A 17109-nucleotide genomic window follows, 5' to 3' on the forward strand; every position below is an offset into this window, starting at 1 on the left:
TATCATCCTCTCCTCTCCTCTCCTCTCCTCTCCTACATTATAAACACAGTGGCTGAACATTGCATTGTCACTGTGGTGATGCTGTAGCACGAAAGTAAGACAGGAAACAATTTCTAAAAGAAACAAAATGCTTCAGTTAGTTTCTCTAGTTGAGTGAAAGGTAAAATTCAATAATCACATGCAATAATTTTTATTTATTATAATATTCTATAATATTCTTGTATTTGGGGATTTTTTTAATTATTTTGTTGTGTCTTTCTGTATTGTACTTATTTGCTTTGAAAACTTTTACACCACTGACAGGTAGTTTGCAGTTATAGATTTATTGAAATCTACTCATTGTCATTTGTATTATATTGAGCAAGTTGGTCAAAAGTACTTTCTGGTTTAGTATCTCTTCTCTTCTCTTCTCTTCTCTTCTCTTCTCTTCTCTTCTCTTCTCTTCTCTTCTCTTCTCTTCTCTTCTCTTCTGGCGACAGATTACACAGCTCTAAAACACAAACAGTCTGATTTTCACAAAACTGCATTTTTAAAGCTCACTGACATCAGCAGCATGGGCATAAATCCGGGGGGGGGGGGGGGGGGGGGGGCTATGGGTACACGAAGGGGACATGTTTCCCCCATCCGTGGGTTGTCCCCCCCATCCGTGGGTTGTCCCCCCCATCCGTGGATTGCCCCCCCCCCCCCATTTTTTTTTTTTTTTACAAATATCGCACTCTCTATTGTGAAAAATATATGTATGTATACCTAAATAATTGTGTAAGTAGAAAAAAACACGCAAAAATGCATTCAGAAACAATTGAGTTCCCCTCCCATTGCTCACAGTGGTTTGACCCACTGCCTGCTTTCCCAGTTCATCTCACCTACTCTGCACACATGAGTCAGGTGTGTGGCTGTGGCTCAATTAATGTTAAGTAGAGGATTTTATCCACTTTAAATAAAGCGATTCTCTTTAATGTAGTTGATGCAAATTCATTCATAAATTAGTTGCGGCAAAAATGCTGATTACCGATGTAATTTTCCATGAATCTGCTATATTAGCGATTAAAATCTGACTTATCTAGTTAAAGTTAGCTTTACAATAGCTTGTTCCATAGTGCACTGCAACTAACACGCCAAAGCCGTTTCCCATGCATTGTTTTATTTGGGACTTGTCATAATGTTAACTTAACATTAACGGCCACAATTAGCATATTGTTTAGCTGTGCATTTACTAAATGAGCACTGTGCTACGTCCGAACTGACCTCACTGTATTTTTTTGTATAATCAATTTCTATTCTGTTCTTAAGTGTATTAATTCGTTTTAAATACAATTTTAAACCTTTTTTAATTCCTTGTTTTTTTTATTGTTGTCATTTTTTTATGATAGTTTTACTTTCTTTGTGTAAAGCACTTTGAATTACCATTGGCTGTATTATTGACTGTATTATTGACTGTATTATTTGTGTCCCTTTCAAAAATTCCTCATGATAAATTTTATATTTATTGTCCCCCCTACTGTTAAATGAAATTTACGCCCATGATCAGCAGCAATCAGATCATCCTCACATCCAAACACACACCCAACCTGCAGTCAAGCACTTCTCTCTGTTTATCATCACAGGGAGCTTAACGTGTTCCAGCACCTGGCAAAATGGGCTATCTGAAACTAATTGAGATTGAAAATTTCAAATCTTATAAAGGCCGACAAATAATCGGACCTTTCTGGAAATTTGCAGCTATAATCAGACCAAACGGCTCGGGTAATTGACAGGTTTTGTTATTGCTTACACAGATGAATACAGGTCTGATTAACGCAGACTCATTGCTCCATTCATTTAGCGCTTGTTTTTCTGTTTACAGATTTTTCAGATCACACCAGTGAGTCCTGTGCTATGCGTTATAAGCGCTAGTAAACATAATGTGTCATGTTTCAGCCATGAGACATGCCCCTCTCTATATAGACACAAAAACTACATCAATTTATGTATTCTACATAAGCAGATAATGCAATATGAATATACAATAATTTAATATGTAACTTTTCTCTATAATAATATTACATTTTCCTCATGCTATAATAGGAGTGGACAATATGCCTGGAGTCCTTTACTCTGTCTTATTTGCAGCACATTTTTCCTCTTTGTTGTTTAGGAAAATCCAACCTGATGGACGCCATCAGTTTTGTGCTGGCAGAAAAGACCAGTAACCTCCGTGTTAAAACCCTGAAAGACCTGATTCACGGTGCGCCGGTAGAAAACCTGCAGCTAACCGTGCATGTGTCGGTATGGTGTACTGTGTCAGCGCGGACGTCTGCTTATAAATCCGGGAATCCTGACGATCGCAAACAAGCCAGCTACGATTTCAGGAAAACCATCTAAGCCGCAAAAAGACAATATATAAACAACGTTGAAGAACGTTGCAAGAAGCATGTGGCAGGGCATCAACAACATCACGGACTTTAAAGGCAACAAACCAGCGACTGTGTGAACATTACCGCCTTTCTACCGGATGAGATAACTTTTATGCTCGTTTCGAGGCTCACAACCCCGCCCACCGCAAGGCTGCGGGTCCTGATGGCATCCCAGGCCGTGTGCTCCGAGCATGCACATCCCAACTGGCCGGTGTGTTCACAGACATTTTCAACCTCTCCCTGTGTCTGTCTGTGGTTCCCTCGTGTTTCAAAAAATCCACCATTGTGCCCATACCAAAGAAAAATATAATCACATGTCTAAATGACTGGAGGCAAGTTGCTCTCACACCCATTCAGTTTGAGAAACTCATCAGAGAATACACACAGAGCTCTGTGCTGCCTGCCTCACTTGATCTGCTACAGTTTGCATACCGCAGCACCGTTCCACAGATGATGCTATCGCTTTCACCCTACACACTGCTCTCTCCCACCTGGAAAATAAGAACACCTATGTGAGAATGCTGTTTGTGGACTACAGTTCAGCATTTAACACAATAGTGCCTGCCACACTTGTTGCGAAGCTCCAGAATCTGGGACTAAACAGATCTCTGTGCAACTGGATTCTGGACTTCCTGACAGGCAGAAGTCAGGTGGTAAGAATGGGCAGCAATACTTCATCCCCGCTGATCCTCAACACTGATGCTCCTCAGGGCTGTGTCCTCAGCCCACTCCTGTATTCCCTGTATACACCCGACACAAGAAGGCACACCAACGCCTCTTCTTCCTGAGACGGCTGAGGAAGTTTGGAATGAGCCCCAGCATCCTCAGAACATTCTACACCTGCACTATAGAGAGCATCCTGATGCACTGCATCAATGCCTGGTTTGGAAACAGCACCGCTGGCAACCGTAAAACCCTGAAAAGGGTCGTGTGAACTGCCAGCCACATTGTTGGAGGTGAGCTTCCCTCCCTCCAGGACATCAACACCAGGCGGTGTATAAGAAAAGCTCGGAGTATCACTAATGACGCCAGCCACCCATGCCACAGACTGCTCTCTCTGCTCCACTCAGGAAGACGTCTCCGCAGCATCCGATCCCACACTAGTCGACTGAGGGATAGCTTTTTCCCTCAGGCCATCAGACTAATTAACAGCCATAACTAACACAGCATACTGCATACTTCCACAATATGGTATGCTACACACTGCACTCAAACTTCACTGGACTACACACACACACACACACACACACACACACACACACACACACACACACACACACACACACACACACACACACACACTGCATTCATACTGCATCTATACACACTGGACTATACACACACACTGCATTTAATTTAATATAACAATCTATCTGACAATAAGCTATCGGTACCACAGGACATTTCTGTATCTGTACAGTCTGTTGCACCTTACATGTTACGTATATATTACATGTATACAATATTTATACTTACATATATTATTTATATTTATACTTATACATACTTAAATATATATGTGTATATATATATATCAAATTCATACTGTATATAATGTGTAGTGCATTGTAAATATGTCTAGTAGTACACTGTGTGTACTGACTATGTATGAGCACATTGCATCTTTTCCACATTTTCCGCATTTGCACATTTCAACTGGTATACTAAGCATTTTGCACATTTTTCTAACCTGTTTGTAAATTGTTCTAATTTCTGTTTCTTAACTACTGTATGTAAATGGTTCTGCAATTTCTGGAGCTCGCTCCCAAGAATTTCACTCACCATGGCACATGTGCTGTGGTGATGTGACAATAAAGGTGACTTGACTTGACTTGACTGTGAGGATAACGGACATGAGCGACCATTCACACGAGTTATAATCGGTACAGTGAATGTCTTGTTTTTTTTTCTTATACTTTATTAAATCATTTTACGCATGTGGTAGCCTAGTGGGTAAGGTGTTGTGCTACCATTCGGAAGGTTGTGTTTTCAATCCCAGATCCACCAAGCTGCCACTGTTGGGCCCCTGAGCAAGGCCCTTAACCCTCAGTTGTATAAAAACGACATAATGTAAGTCGCTCTGGATATAATGGCATCTGCCAAATGATGGAACTGTAAATTTTATCAGTCTTTTAGATGCATTGATGTGTTTTAGGTGCCTCATCTTAATATCGGATTGACAACAAGGTGGTAGGACTCACAGAGTACAGTGAGGAATTGGAGAAACTGGGAATCCTCATCAAGGCCAGGAACTGCCTAGTATCTCAGGTATCAAAGATTTAGTAGCAATGTTCTTCAATGCTTTATGATGATACGGGCATTCAAAGAATAGATGCCAAATCCATGTGGTGTTTGAGGACAACAACCTTCTTAATCAATACACAATTGTCTGACTCTATATGACTGTAGAAATGATATTACTCATAATATCACTTTCTGGTATTTATAACAGTTTATAATCACACTCTCCAGTGTCACCCAAATGATGGTTCCTCTCAAGGTTTCTTCCTCTTCCATCTAAGGGAGCGACAGTCACCACAGACACCTCAGGCTTGTTCACTGAGGATAAATGCAAAGACATTTAAATATAAGTCTAATATTAATCTTGAAATATTGCATCATGTTAATCTTATAGTATAATGTATAATATTTAAAACTTTTTGTATTATGTTTCTTATGTTCTGTAAAGCTGCTTTGTCAATTGTTAAAAGAGATATACAAATAAATTTGAATTGAATTGAAGGTTTTTAGGAAACTGTACGCAGAGACATTACTGTATTTGATTGTTCCCTATGATGGATTCTCAGTAAGTAGGTTATTCATGAGAAGATTTTTTTGTGTAAAAACTAGAACAAAAATTCTCTCCTGTTTTATTCAAAATTTGAGCTAGCACTTTCTCCCCTGTTTGTTGTATGTGTTTATTTAAAAAAAATTAACAGTGTTTTAGGCTCATGGTATTTTATATACAGTATGCAACCTAGTGAACCTAGTGGAGCTAATGTGTTCAATGATAGAGACTTGAGCACTTTTGTATGTCGCTCTGGATAAGAGCATCTTGATTCAAAAACAAATTCAACTTCAAAATGAAGGTTTTTGCTCTAAGGCTAAAACTAGATTAATGGCTAAATCAAACTAATTATTTTTCATCAGTTTAAAATTTGGTGCAAAAAAAAAAAAAACAGGAATAAAACTTTTTTTCAATCCAGGTTCTTAATTTTTGTTCATGCAACCAATGTTTGTCCTCTAGAAAGTGACTATATTAAGATTTTATATTAAGACATTTGTGTAATATTAATCTTTGTATAATAAACAATTTGTACTATATTTCTTATATTCTGTAAAGCAGCTTTGAGACGACATCCATCATTAAAAGCACTATACAATAAAATTGAACTGAATTGAATTCAGTGCTGTAGCTATGTACAGTTATTGCTTGTGTGAACTAATAATGAATAATATTGATAATTCTTTTCTCCATGTATATTGGGAGTTTCCTCAAATGCATTTGTTTTAGACTGATTCCCATCTCTAAATTATCCATAGTGTGTGAGTGTGTTCCAAGTCCCTTGGGATAGGATCCAGATTCCCTGCAACCCAGTGTAGGATAAGTGGTACAGAATATGGATTGATTGATTGATGGATGGAAGGATGGATGAATTTCTGTGGTATCAGTATTTTTATAACAAATTAGAAAATATATCACAAGCCTCACTTATGGGCCCTTGTTTTCAATTTTATTGCAAAACAGTAGTCTGTAAATACACATTAACCCTCCTGTTTTCCTTACCTGAATTCCTATGCAAATTAGGAGCACCGAGTCAACTTGACCTTGTCTGTTTTGACTGCTTATAAAAAATGAAGTATATATGATAGCCATTTTTTTCACCTTTTTAGTCTAACTTGTTTCCAACATATTAACATATATTTTGCAAAAAAAAAGATTAATATTTGGTATAAACCTTATTTATATACAAAAATGCCTCATTTTTTAGTAAAGAATTTTAATTATTTTCACTATCGAGGCACAAAAGTTGATGCACAATTACAGGCTGGTATATTTCAAAGCCAGGAGATTGTTTTGAAACCATTTTTGAGATCAAGATTGAAAGTGAAAGTGAAGTGAAATACGGTTAAGTACGGTGACCCATACTCAGCATTCGTTCTCTGCATTTGACCCATCCAAAGTGCACACACACAGCAGTGAACACACACACACTGTGAACACACACCCGTAGCAGTGGGCAGCCATTTATGCTGCGGCGCCCGGGGAGCAGTTGGGGGGTTCGGTGCCTTGCTCAAGGGCACCTCAGTCGTGGAGGGCCCGAGACTCGAACCCACAACCTTAGGATTATGAGTCAGACTCTCTAACCATTAGGCCACAACTTGCCCCCCATTGTTCATTGAGATGAACACTTTGCAGCAGAGGCTGAACGAGCAGAGCATCCTCCAGCGCATTAGTGCTCCCAACATGAAGGCCATGGAGAAGCTGGAGAGCGTCAGGGACAAGTTCCAGGAAACCAGTGACGGTTTGCCACAGTATTTAGGAAGCTATTTAGGAAGCTTTAGAATTTTTTTTAAAGATCACTGGGAAATTTTACATTTTTGCAAATTTACAGTAATAGTACTGAAAGCATCTGTGCCTCGGAGGCAGAACAGAATTGATTGGTTAATAACAAGTGGTCAGACCTCAGAGGCAGCAAACCATTGTGGTATTAAACAGCTGACACTCATTTTGTCATGTTTTCCCTGCAGAATATTAAGACTATTAGCAAGCTGGATATCCCTAATGTCCCTAGCTGTCATTAACTAGCCAACTAGCAAAGAAGCCAATGTTAGCAGTTAAAAGCTTTACATACTTTTGTGAATATTGGATATCATAGAAATACAGATTTTATACAAGCTTTTATACAAGACTACAAGACTACTTTTGGCTAATGCATAATCTACCTAGCAACAGAATGCGACTTGATTAGTAGAATTTTAACCAATAGTTTTAAAGAAAACAGCTGGTCCAAATACTTCTACTGAAGATGCAGTCTGTTTGCTAGCAGTAATTACAGCACATATTGAAATGAAAACGGTTATCTTGTTAGACAGATGACTAGTTAATTAATGATAGTTAGAACATGTAACTTACTTTTGGTGTTTTTTTTTAGTGGAAAAAGGTCAATTGGACAGAACTGTGTGCTGTTATATTAGCTGTCTCCTCAATTTCTAAGCCACATCTCTAACATCAGTAATAAACTACTAATAGTTCTAAAAATGTTTCTAACTAAATAATAAATTAGCTTATTATTAATCATGGCATCATAAACAACATTATATTATATATTTCGCCGGTTTATTGTCTACAAAACTAAAGAAACATTCACTTTTTCTAACGCATTTTTTTCTCACATTTCCATTGTCCACTATTTATCTAGTTTTGGGCTGCTGTAATTTGCCATTTCATCCGGCAGATGGCAATATTCTGCTTTATTTGCACACACACACACACACACGCACGCACGCACGCACGCACGCACACACAGTGTCTAACCTCTTCAATATTGTTTCCAAGGTACATATGCACTCCGAACAATTTTTTATGATCACTTTTGCATGTGTGAGCCCAGTTGGAAGCACTCAGGTGTGGCTGTACTTTTTTTTGAAGCAGCACGAAAAAGAGCTAAGAAGGCCAAGCAGGCTTTTGAACAGATTAAAAAGGAGAGATTCGACCGATTTAATACCTGCTTCGAGTCTGTCGCCACCAATATTGATGAAATCTACAAGGCCCTCTCTTATAACAGCAGTGCACAGGTCTGGATAAAAAAGTTTTTATGATCACCCAGCATTTTAACTGGAGCTGTTAACTCAAATCTGCCTAATGATAATAATTGATTTATATTTTATATTAATTAGACTGATATCTGGAGGGGGGGAGAGAGAGAGAGAGAGAGAGAGAGAGAGAGAGAGAGAGAGAGAGAGAGAGAGAGAGACAGAGAGAGAGAGAGACAGCGAGACAGAGAGCTTACTGTACATTCTGCCAAATGTAATTTTTAATCCAGTTTATGAACTCTTGAGACTTCCACACATGATCATGACATTAATTCTCCACCTGGACAAAGCTGGATTATCTATGAATGGATAAAGTATACAGATTTAAAGCATAATTTACAAATAAAAAATATATATTTAATAAGAATTGTAGAAAAACAAATACAAACATTTACTTCAGTTTGAGTGAGCAAACAGGACTTTTTACAGTACATGTTAAATGTATTGTTTGTGGTAATCATCCACTGTGTCATCTCTCAGTACACGTCATGTGGTGTTAAGTTCATGATGTGCTTTAGTTATGATGTTGGTCATGACTTCACCCCTCTCACGTGTGTACGTGTTCCCAGTTCAGAACCTTTTCTTCCTACTGTACTCTTCTTTTCCTCTGTATTTTCATTTTTAATATTTCTTCTTCATTATTTTATATTTACATTTTACAGTTTAACATTTTCTTATTTCTAAACCTTAGTTTGCATGTTCTTGCATGTTTATACTTGCACCTGAGTTCTTATTTATTATCCAGGCTTGTTGCTGTCTGTATAAGTGTGAACAGTTAAGTCACTGTTACAAATATAAATCATTTTATTTGTTCCATCGCAGGCATTCCTAGGCCCAGAGAACCCTGAAGAACCATACTTGGATGGAATCAATTACAACTGCGTGGCTCCTGGAAAGAGATTCAGGCCGATGGACAACCTGTCTGGAGGTGAGTAGACTGTGGCAGCCCTCGGTCTGCTTTTTGCCATTCACAGGTAACCTATCATATAAAATACAGAAACTCAGTTCCCTCTAATTAACAGTAGTGTATCCTGTCTTTTGTTATTATGCTTAAGAAATATTCAACAGCCTCAAGAATTATTGGCACCCTTCATAAAAATGATTGTATGAAATAACAATTAATAATACGCTATAATTCAATCATTAAATAACATTTTTATTCAAACCATTTCACTTAACTTTAAAAAACAAATTTTCAAATTACCTATTTTAAAATTATTAAAAAATGATTATTTTTTCAAACTTTTTTAAAAATTATTTTTAAAATTAATTTAAGACCCTTCAAATAAATTTTTAATTCATGTGGATTTTTAAAAATTGATTCATCTTGATTCACCCAAAAGTCCTCAATAAACTTGTGTAATTCTCATAGACATTTACATTTACAGCATTTAACACATGCCCTTATCCAGAGCGACTTACATTTTTATTTCATTTTATACAACTGAGCAATTGAGTGTTAAGGGCCTTGCACAGGGGCCCAGCAGTGGCAGCTTAGTGTACCTGGGATATGAACTCAGAAAATCAGCAGCCCTACTACACCCCCCCCCCCCCCACTGAACTAAATGAACCAAGTCACTAATGTTACCATTTAATTTGTACACTTGTGTGTTTTGATACAGTGCCTTGCATTAATATTAACCCCACCTTCAAATCTTCTCCATTTTTTTTATTTTCACAAATATTAGGAACAAAATGTCCACCAACTCAGGATTATGGACTTGTTCTGGTGATTAGAGGCCTTCATTGTACCCTTTGTCCCCAAATACCAACCAAGAAACGGCGGGCTCCACAACCACCAAAGCCTTCGGGCCTAGCCTGCCCTCCCCCTCCATCTGAGAGGGCACTCCAACCTCTGCCTCAACATCAGGGATCACACCAGCCCTCATCTGCAAACAGCACTGGTAACTGATATGTGTTGGGTCCCCGCTATGGCAGCAGTAACAATCAGAAATGTTTTCAGAACAAGCGGGAGCCCAATGTCCCTTTAGCTTTCCCTATCTCTGTTCTGATATGTGATAGAAAGACGAAGGCCCTCTCCAGCCGCACGACAACTCTATCTAATCTACTGCCTTTAAGACGTCATTCTGAGATGGATACAGGGCCAAAACCAGTTACTGTTAAATTAGCACTTCTGAACATCCGTTCATTAAAGAACAAATCATTTTTAGTTAACGATCTTATCACCACTAACAACCTGGAAATCGTGTTTCTAAATGAAACCTGGTTAGATGACAGCTGCAGCGCTACAGTCCTCAATGAATCAGCCCCACCCAACTTTACTTTTATAAGTGTCTGTAGAGCTGTTAGAAGAGGTGGAGGAATAGCTGCTTTATTCAAAGATGCCTTTCAATGCAAGCAAGTGTTACTTGGTGATTACCAGTCTTTTGAATATCTGTGTATTTTTCTAAAAGGTACACCACGCATTCTGTTTACAATTATTTATAGGCCTCCCAAATACACCCCAACTTTTGTTGATGAATTCACAAAACTTTTATCAACAATCTCCTCTGAATTTGATTATTTTGTTATTCCTGGAGATTTCAACATTCATATAGACAATGCAGAAAACAATACTGCAATTGAACTGTTAAATGTTTTAAACACTTTCGATCTGACCCAGCACGTGCAAGGTCCTACACACAATAGGGGACACACTCTTGATCTGCTCATTAGCAAGGGTCTAAACATTCCATTTACTGTTATCAAGGATGAAGCGCTATCTGACCATTTCTGTGTTTACTTTGATTTATTGATCTGTCATGCCACTGATGCTAGATCTGTCTATGTCGAAGAAAGGTTCATAAATGAAGACACCAGTGAGGTATTTATGAATGCTATATCTATGTTGCCAAACATATCAGCAGACTCTGTTCATGTTCTCCTTGAAAATTTTAACTTAAAAGTTAAAGATGTTATTGATGGTATAGCTCCAGTAAAGGTCAGGATGATCACTGGCAGACGTAAAGCACCTTGGAGAAACACAACAGCGGTACAGAGCATGAAAAGAACATGCAGAAAAGCTGAACGTATGTGGTGGAAAACAAAACTTGAAGTACAGTATAGCATCTATAAGGACAGTCTTTGTGCTTTCAATGTAGAACTAGGCACAGCTAGACAGATCTTCTTCTCAAACATTATAAACAACATAAACAACACTCGCACTCTTTTTGCTACTGTAGAGACACTAACAAACCCCCCAAATCAAGTTCCTAGTGAAATGCTCTCTGACAACAAATGCAATGAGTTTGCAACCTTTTTCTCTGAGAAAATCAGTAATATCAGAATGGCAATCAATACGGCCTCATATTGTAATGTGGTCAGTCAGACCTCACTACAACAACCTCAAAAATTGGTCATTTTCTCAGAATTTGACATAATTGATATAAAAACCCTGGAAGAAACAGTACAACATCTTAAAGCATCAACTTGCAGCCTTGACACCCTCCCCACATCCTTTCTCAAAAAGGTACTTAACTGCTTAGAAACTGACCTCTTAAAAATAGTAAATACCTCTCTGCTCACAGGCACTTTTCCAGAGTCCCTAAAAACGGCAGTTGTTAAGCCTCTCCTAAAAAAAGAGTAACCTAGACAAAACCATTTTTAGCAACTACAGACCAATCTCAAATCTTCCTTTTGTTGGCAAGATAATTGAAAAGGTTGTTTTCAATCAGCTGAACAAATTCTTAAATTCAAATGGCTAACTGGACAATTTTCAATTTGGTTTCCACCAGCATCATAGCACAGAGACAGTGCTCATAAAGATTATAAATGATATTCGCTTAAACTCTGATTCGGGTAAAATATCAGTGCTGGTGCTACTAGATCTTGTGGTGCTGCCTTTGACACGGTAGATCACACCATACTCTTACATAGACTGGAAAACTGGGTAGGGCTTTCAAGGATGGTCCTCAAATGGTTTAAATCATACCTAAAAGGGAGAGGTTACTATATGAACATAGGTAACCATAAATCTGAGTAGACATCCATGACATGTGGAGTCCCACAGGGCTCAATTCTTGCACCGCTTCTCTTTAATTTGTATATGCTCCTAATTGGTCAAATAATGAAAAAGAACCAAATTGCTTACCACAGCTATGCAGATGACACCCAGATATACTTAGCCCTGTCCCCTAATGACTACAGCCCCATTGACTCTCTATGTAAATGCATTGATAAAATTAACAGTTGGATGCGTCAAAACTTCCTCCAGTTAAACAAAGACAAATCCGAAGTCATTGTATTCGGAAATAAAGATGAAACTCTCAAGGTTAACACACACCTTGACTCTAGGGGTCTAAAGGCACACAATAAAGTCAGAAATCTTGGTGTAATTTTAGAGTCTGACCTTAATTTCAGTAGTCATGTGAAAGCGATAAGCAAATCAGCTTACTACCATCTCAGAAATATAGCCAGAATTAGATGTTTTGTCTCAAGACAGGACTTAGAGAAACTTGTTCATGCTTTCATCACCAGCAGGGTGGATTATTGCAATGGACTCCTTACTGGGATCCCCAAAAAGACCATTAGACAGCTGCAGCTCATACAGAACGCTGCTGCCAGAATTCTGACCAGAACCAAAAAATCTGAGCACATCACTACATGAAATGTGCTATACAAATAAACTTGCCTTGCGGTGGTGTTTCTTATCACTTGTCATTATTCACCCCTGTGCACATTTTCTTGTTTTTTTCCTTCATGTTATTTCTTTTTAACCTGTTTCTTTGCTCAGAGTTTGATGTTTTGTCTCCTGCTTCTTCACTTTCCTTGACAGTCTTTTTCCTTTTTTCTGTTTTTCCCCCTCGTTGTTTTTGTTCCTTATTTTTTTTTTAGCTTGCTGTATCTTTTATTTTTGTGCTGTTTTTGTGAAGCATCTTTTCTTTTTTACGATTTTTAGTGCTGACTTTTTGTTTAGCTTGTTTAGCTTATTTTCTATACTGGTTTTGTTAAGATATAATTTTTCTCTGTCACTTGGATGCCTATTTGCATGGACTCATTGAAATGTCTTCCACAACCTCACCTTAGTAGCAGAGTTTGTCTGTTCCTCACCCAGACTGAAGCTGTATGTTTCAACCCACGTATGAAATTGATGATCATTTGCACATGCTTGGTATAATTGGTCAATCTTTGTCTTTTCAGGGTCCTCACAATGGGAGGCCTTGTTTTTATTAAAAGCAATGTATTACAGATGAATGTGTAAAGTAAAATATGTAAAGTAAAATAAAAGAAAATTACAAATAAAATATTCAAATAATCAAACAGTATTAGAATAAGCAAAAGTAATTAAAATGCTAAGATTATAACAAACCAATAAACACTCTCCAAGTGTAAGCTTGCATTTGTTCTCTGATGCACATAGAGTATAACATGCACTGAGGCTACACTAGAATGCACACCCAGATGACATTTCATGGGCCTTATATAGACTTTGTAACATTGCTATTGCAAGTTGGATTTCGCTCGAGTCGAGTCTGGCCCCCCTTGGGCTTTTTGACAGCCAAAATCAAATTTCGTCCTCCAAACATTTCTCGTCTGCGACCCTCAGAGTGCTACTCATGTTTGTTCTTCATATTTAAACAATTCTATATATGGCTATATGGTAGCAGTTAACTCCCTGCAGCTGCAAAGCTGTGATTACATATGACTGAAACTATCTCTCGCCATCAAATTTTCGACAGCGAGTGTTGAAACACTTCATTTGCAGATTTCACCCACAAATGCACCGTGGTTTTTTAAGATTTCACTGCAAGAAAGTCATCTAAGTTTACAGTCAAAATAAGCAATATTAATCTTATCAATTCTATTATAGGAGAATACATGAATATAAGAAAAAGGAAAGCAATTCAGAGTTCTCCTGAACTTCTGAAAATAAAACTTAATGCATTATAATCTTCCTTTCTTCTGATCCCTCGTTGTCTTCTTTTAGTCATATTTACGTCTTTCAACTCTTTAATCAACTCTTCAACTTTTTGTATTTTTGCATCGATTTTCCTTTGTCTATTTGCCTTACATCTCTCCTTTCTTTTCCTATTTTTCCTTCTCTTTTTACTATCTATTTCTGTCTGTCTTCTGACTGATAAGTTAACAATTGGTTGAGATATATCTTTGTATTTATATGGGTTTGTTGGCTAAGAACCAGAATTGGAACCTAGGAAGCTTCCTGTAACTCCATCCTGTACCTGCCAGGGCCTTACAACAGTAATCACACCAGATACTGATTTGATTTAGATTTTTCTTCTGTTTGCTCACTTTGTAGATTGGTAAAATGAAACAAATTAAAGTATATATTTTTGAAAGCATTCTAATTCAGCACTGTCTAAAACTTTTGCTCAGAAGTGCTGTACTCATAATTAACTTTATATTTAACAAAACAAAGGCATTCAGACACACACACACACACACACACACACACACACACACACACACACACACACACACACACACACACACACACACACACACACATAGTAGATAACAGTACCATAATGAAGTAAAGAGAGACACAGTACAGAGTTGAGATTTGAGCCACTATGATGCAGCTCAGAACATTAAACACAACAGAGTTCAGCAGTTCGAGCAGGAAGTTCTGACTGATTCTTTCTCTGGTGCAGTTTTAAATTGCACATGTTTCTATGTTTTCATACATAGAAGCTGAATCTGTGTTATAATCAGGAGTAAGCTGAAAGGAGAAAAAAATATATTAGTTGTTCAAATCGTCTCACAGTAATGACTTCAGTGTTCACTTTAAGGTTATTGTGTATGGGGCAGTGGTGGCTCAAGAGGTTAAGGGCCTGGATTGTTGCTCAGAAGGGCAGTGTTTAAGCCCCAGCACTGCCAAGCTGCCACACTTAACCCTCCCTGATCTAGGGGCACTGTATCATAGCTCCCCCTGTGCTCTGACTCTAGCCACCACAGTTGGGATATGCAAATAAAATAATTCCACAGTGCTGTAATGTCTGTGTGCTGATAATAAAGGCTTCTATGTCCCAATTTCATTCATTCATTTACTGTATATCAATAAGGAAATTCCTGAAGTTATGTATATAAATCATAGAATTCTATCATATTCCCATAACAAGCTTCAGAACATAATGTTACACAGTCACTTGAGCGCACACACACTTACACGGTCAAAGATGTACACTCAAACTCTCATGCTCACGCTTACATTTACAAGCTAACGCTCACAGGGTAACACTCTCACACACATACAAACTCTCTCTCACACACACACACAAAATACTCACTTGATTTTTCTCTTTTCTCTTGAATGAAGCTGTATTATCTGTAGTTATAAACAAAGACATGAATTTTCAGCAGCTCTGTGTGTGTGTGTGTGTGTGTGTGTGTGTGTGTGTGTGTGTAAATCTCACTTTGTGTTCTCTTCTGTCTCACTTTGTAGATCATTAGTCCACATCCTCCGATCAGCAGCAGAGTCACACAGACAAACACACTGATGATGATGATTATGATAGAGGAAGCTGGAGCCAGAAACAGACACAATGCAGAACAGGAACAGACCAAACATATCAACCGGACACATATCTTACAATTTAATGGGTGCAAATATAAATTAAAAAGTAGAAAAGAAGAAACATTTTTAACATTAAACATGAATACAATCTGTAACATTAGCAGCCAAAAGTGAGTTATGTATAAAGAGTAAAGAGTTCTTACTGAAACACACTGCAGATGGAGTTTCTATCAGTGCTGCTGAGGTCATCAGGTAGGTGTCTGTTGTTGGGGAAATTTTTGTGCTCAGTTTTAAATGAGATTGAAAAAAAATCATCTGTATGTACACAGGTTTATTGTGAGGTTTATTCTGAGTCAGAATGATGTATTTTCAAAATTACAAAAATAAAATGCTCACCTGTAACATGTAGCCACACCTGTGTAAAGTAGGTGTTATATCTGACTGATCCTTTTCCACTTTTCACACCAAATAAATAAAATACTTCATCAGTTTCTCTCACGTCCCTGATGTTCACACTGAGAACTTTAGCACTTCTGTCATCAGAAATGGAGAATCTGCCGTTCTGAAAATTTGTGTTAGTATCAAGAATTGGTTTAATTTTAATGTCATCATCCATTGTGTTGACATATTTGGTGTTGCTCTCATACTCCCCTGGATAGTTACAGGTGATGGTAATATTCTGCCCAAGATAAGCGTTCATTATTTTTGGCAACTCAGAAGATGTTTCTGTCAATTAAACAAACAAACAAACAAAAGTAGATATTCTAAGCTTTATATATGTGTATTATCTTCAATGCAGTTATAAAAGTACAAGCATATATATTTGTTTTTTACTCACTATTATAAATGTTTAGGTTCATGGTCAAGTTGCTCTGATCCCCCAGTCCAAATCTATACATTCCAGCATCTTGTGGCTTCAGCTTTCTGATCAATACTAAGAATTTTTTGTCTGAGTTTGAATACAACTTGAATCTTCCTTCTTGAACTTGTTGGCGTTTGGTGTCAACACGTATTATATCAGTGCAGTCTTTTTCATTCACTTTGCAGATAAATTTACTATTGCCTTTGTACCAGTTTATATCAGAGGTAACCATGACACTTCCACCTGAGTAACCAATCACATCAGAGCAGTCTACTGGACCTGTCAATCAATCCAAAATCACACTCATATCAGTAACCTCACTGAGCCTTTTAATTATTTTAAAATCCAGAATAAATACATACAGTTACTAAAGATGAATATCTCACCTGAGATCAGGTAGAGGATGATGAGGAGGAGGATCTTCATCCTGGAATGAATTCAGCTTCACTTCTACTTCTTTACTTCTCTTGAAATTTGTTATGTCTATCACACTAAGATAAGTTCTACTGATTCTCACATTTACTTTGCCCTTTATACTTTGTGGTCTGATGTCTTTCTGCTAT

At 37.6% G+C, this 17109-nt stretch overlaps 1 protein-coding gene and 1 pseudogene across 1 annotated transcript; both read left to right on the top strand.

Moving 5' to 3' along the window:
- Nucleotides 1-1362: 1362 nt before the first annotated feature.
- LOC125140077 lies at nt 1363-7153 on the top strand (annotated as a pseudogene).
- A 784-nt stretch (nt 7154-7937) lies between these two features.
- Nucleotides 7938-16172, top strand: LOC113658148 (structural maintenance of chromosomes protein 1A-like). The gene is made up of 4 exons (XM_047806831.1): nt 7938-8192; nt 9033-9138; nt 9899-10114; nt 15613-16172. The coding sequence occupies exons 1-4, from the start codon at nt 7995-7997 to the stop codon at nt 15618-15620; spliced, it is 528 nt and encodes a 175-aa protein (XP_047662787.1). The 5' UTR covers nt 7938-7994; the 3' UTR covers nt 15621-16172.
- Nucleotides 16173-17109: the final 937 nt, after the last annotated feature.

This window comes from Tachysurus fulvidraco, chromosome 23 (assembly GCF_022655615.1).
Source record: "Tachysurus fulvidraco isolate hzauxx_2018 chromosome 23, HZAU_PFXX_2.0, whole genome shotgun sequence".
NCBI lineage: Eukaryota > Metazoa > Chordata > Actinopteri > Siluriformes > Bagridae > Tachysurus > Tachysurus fulvidraco.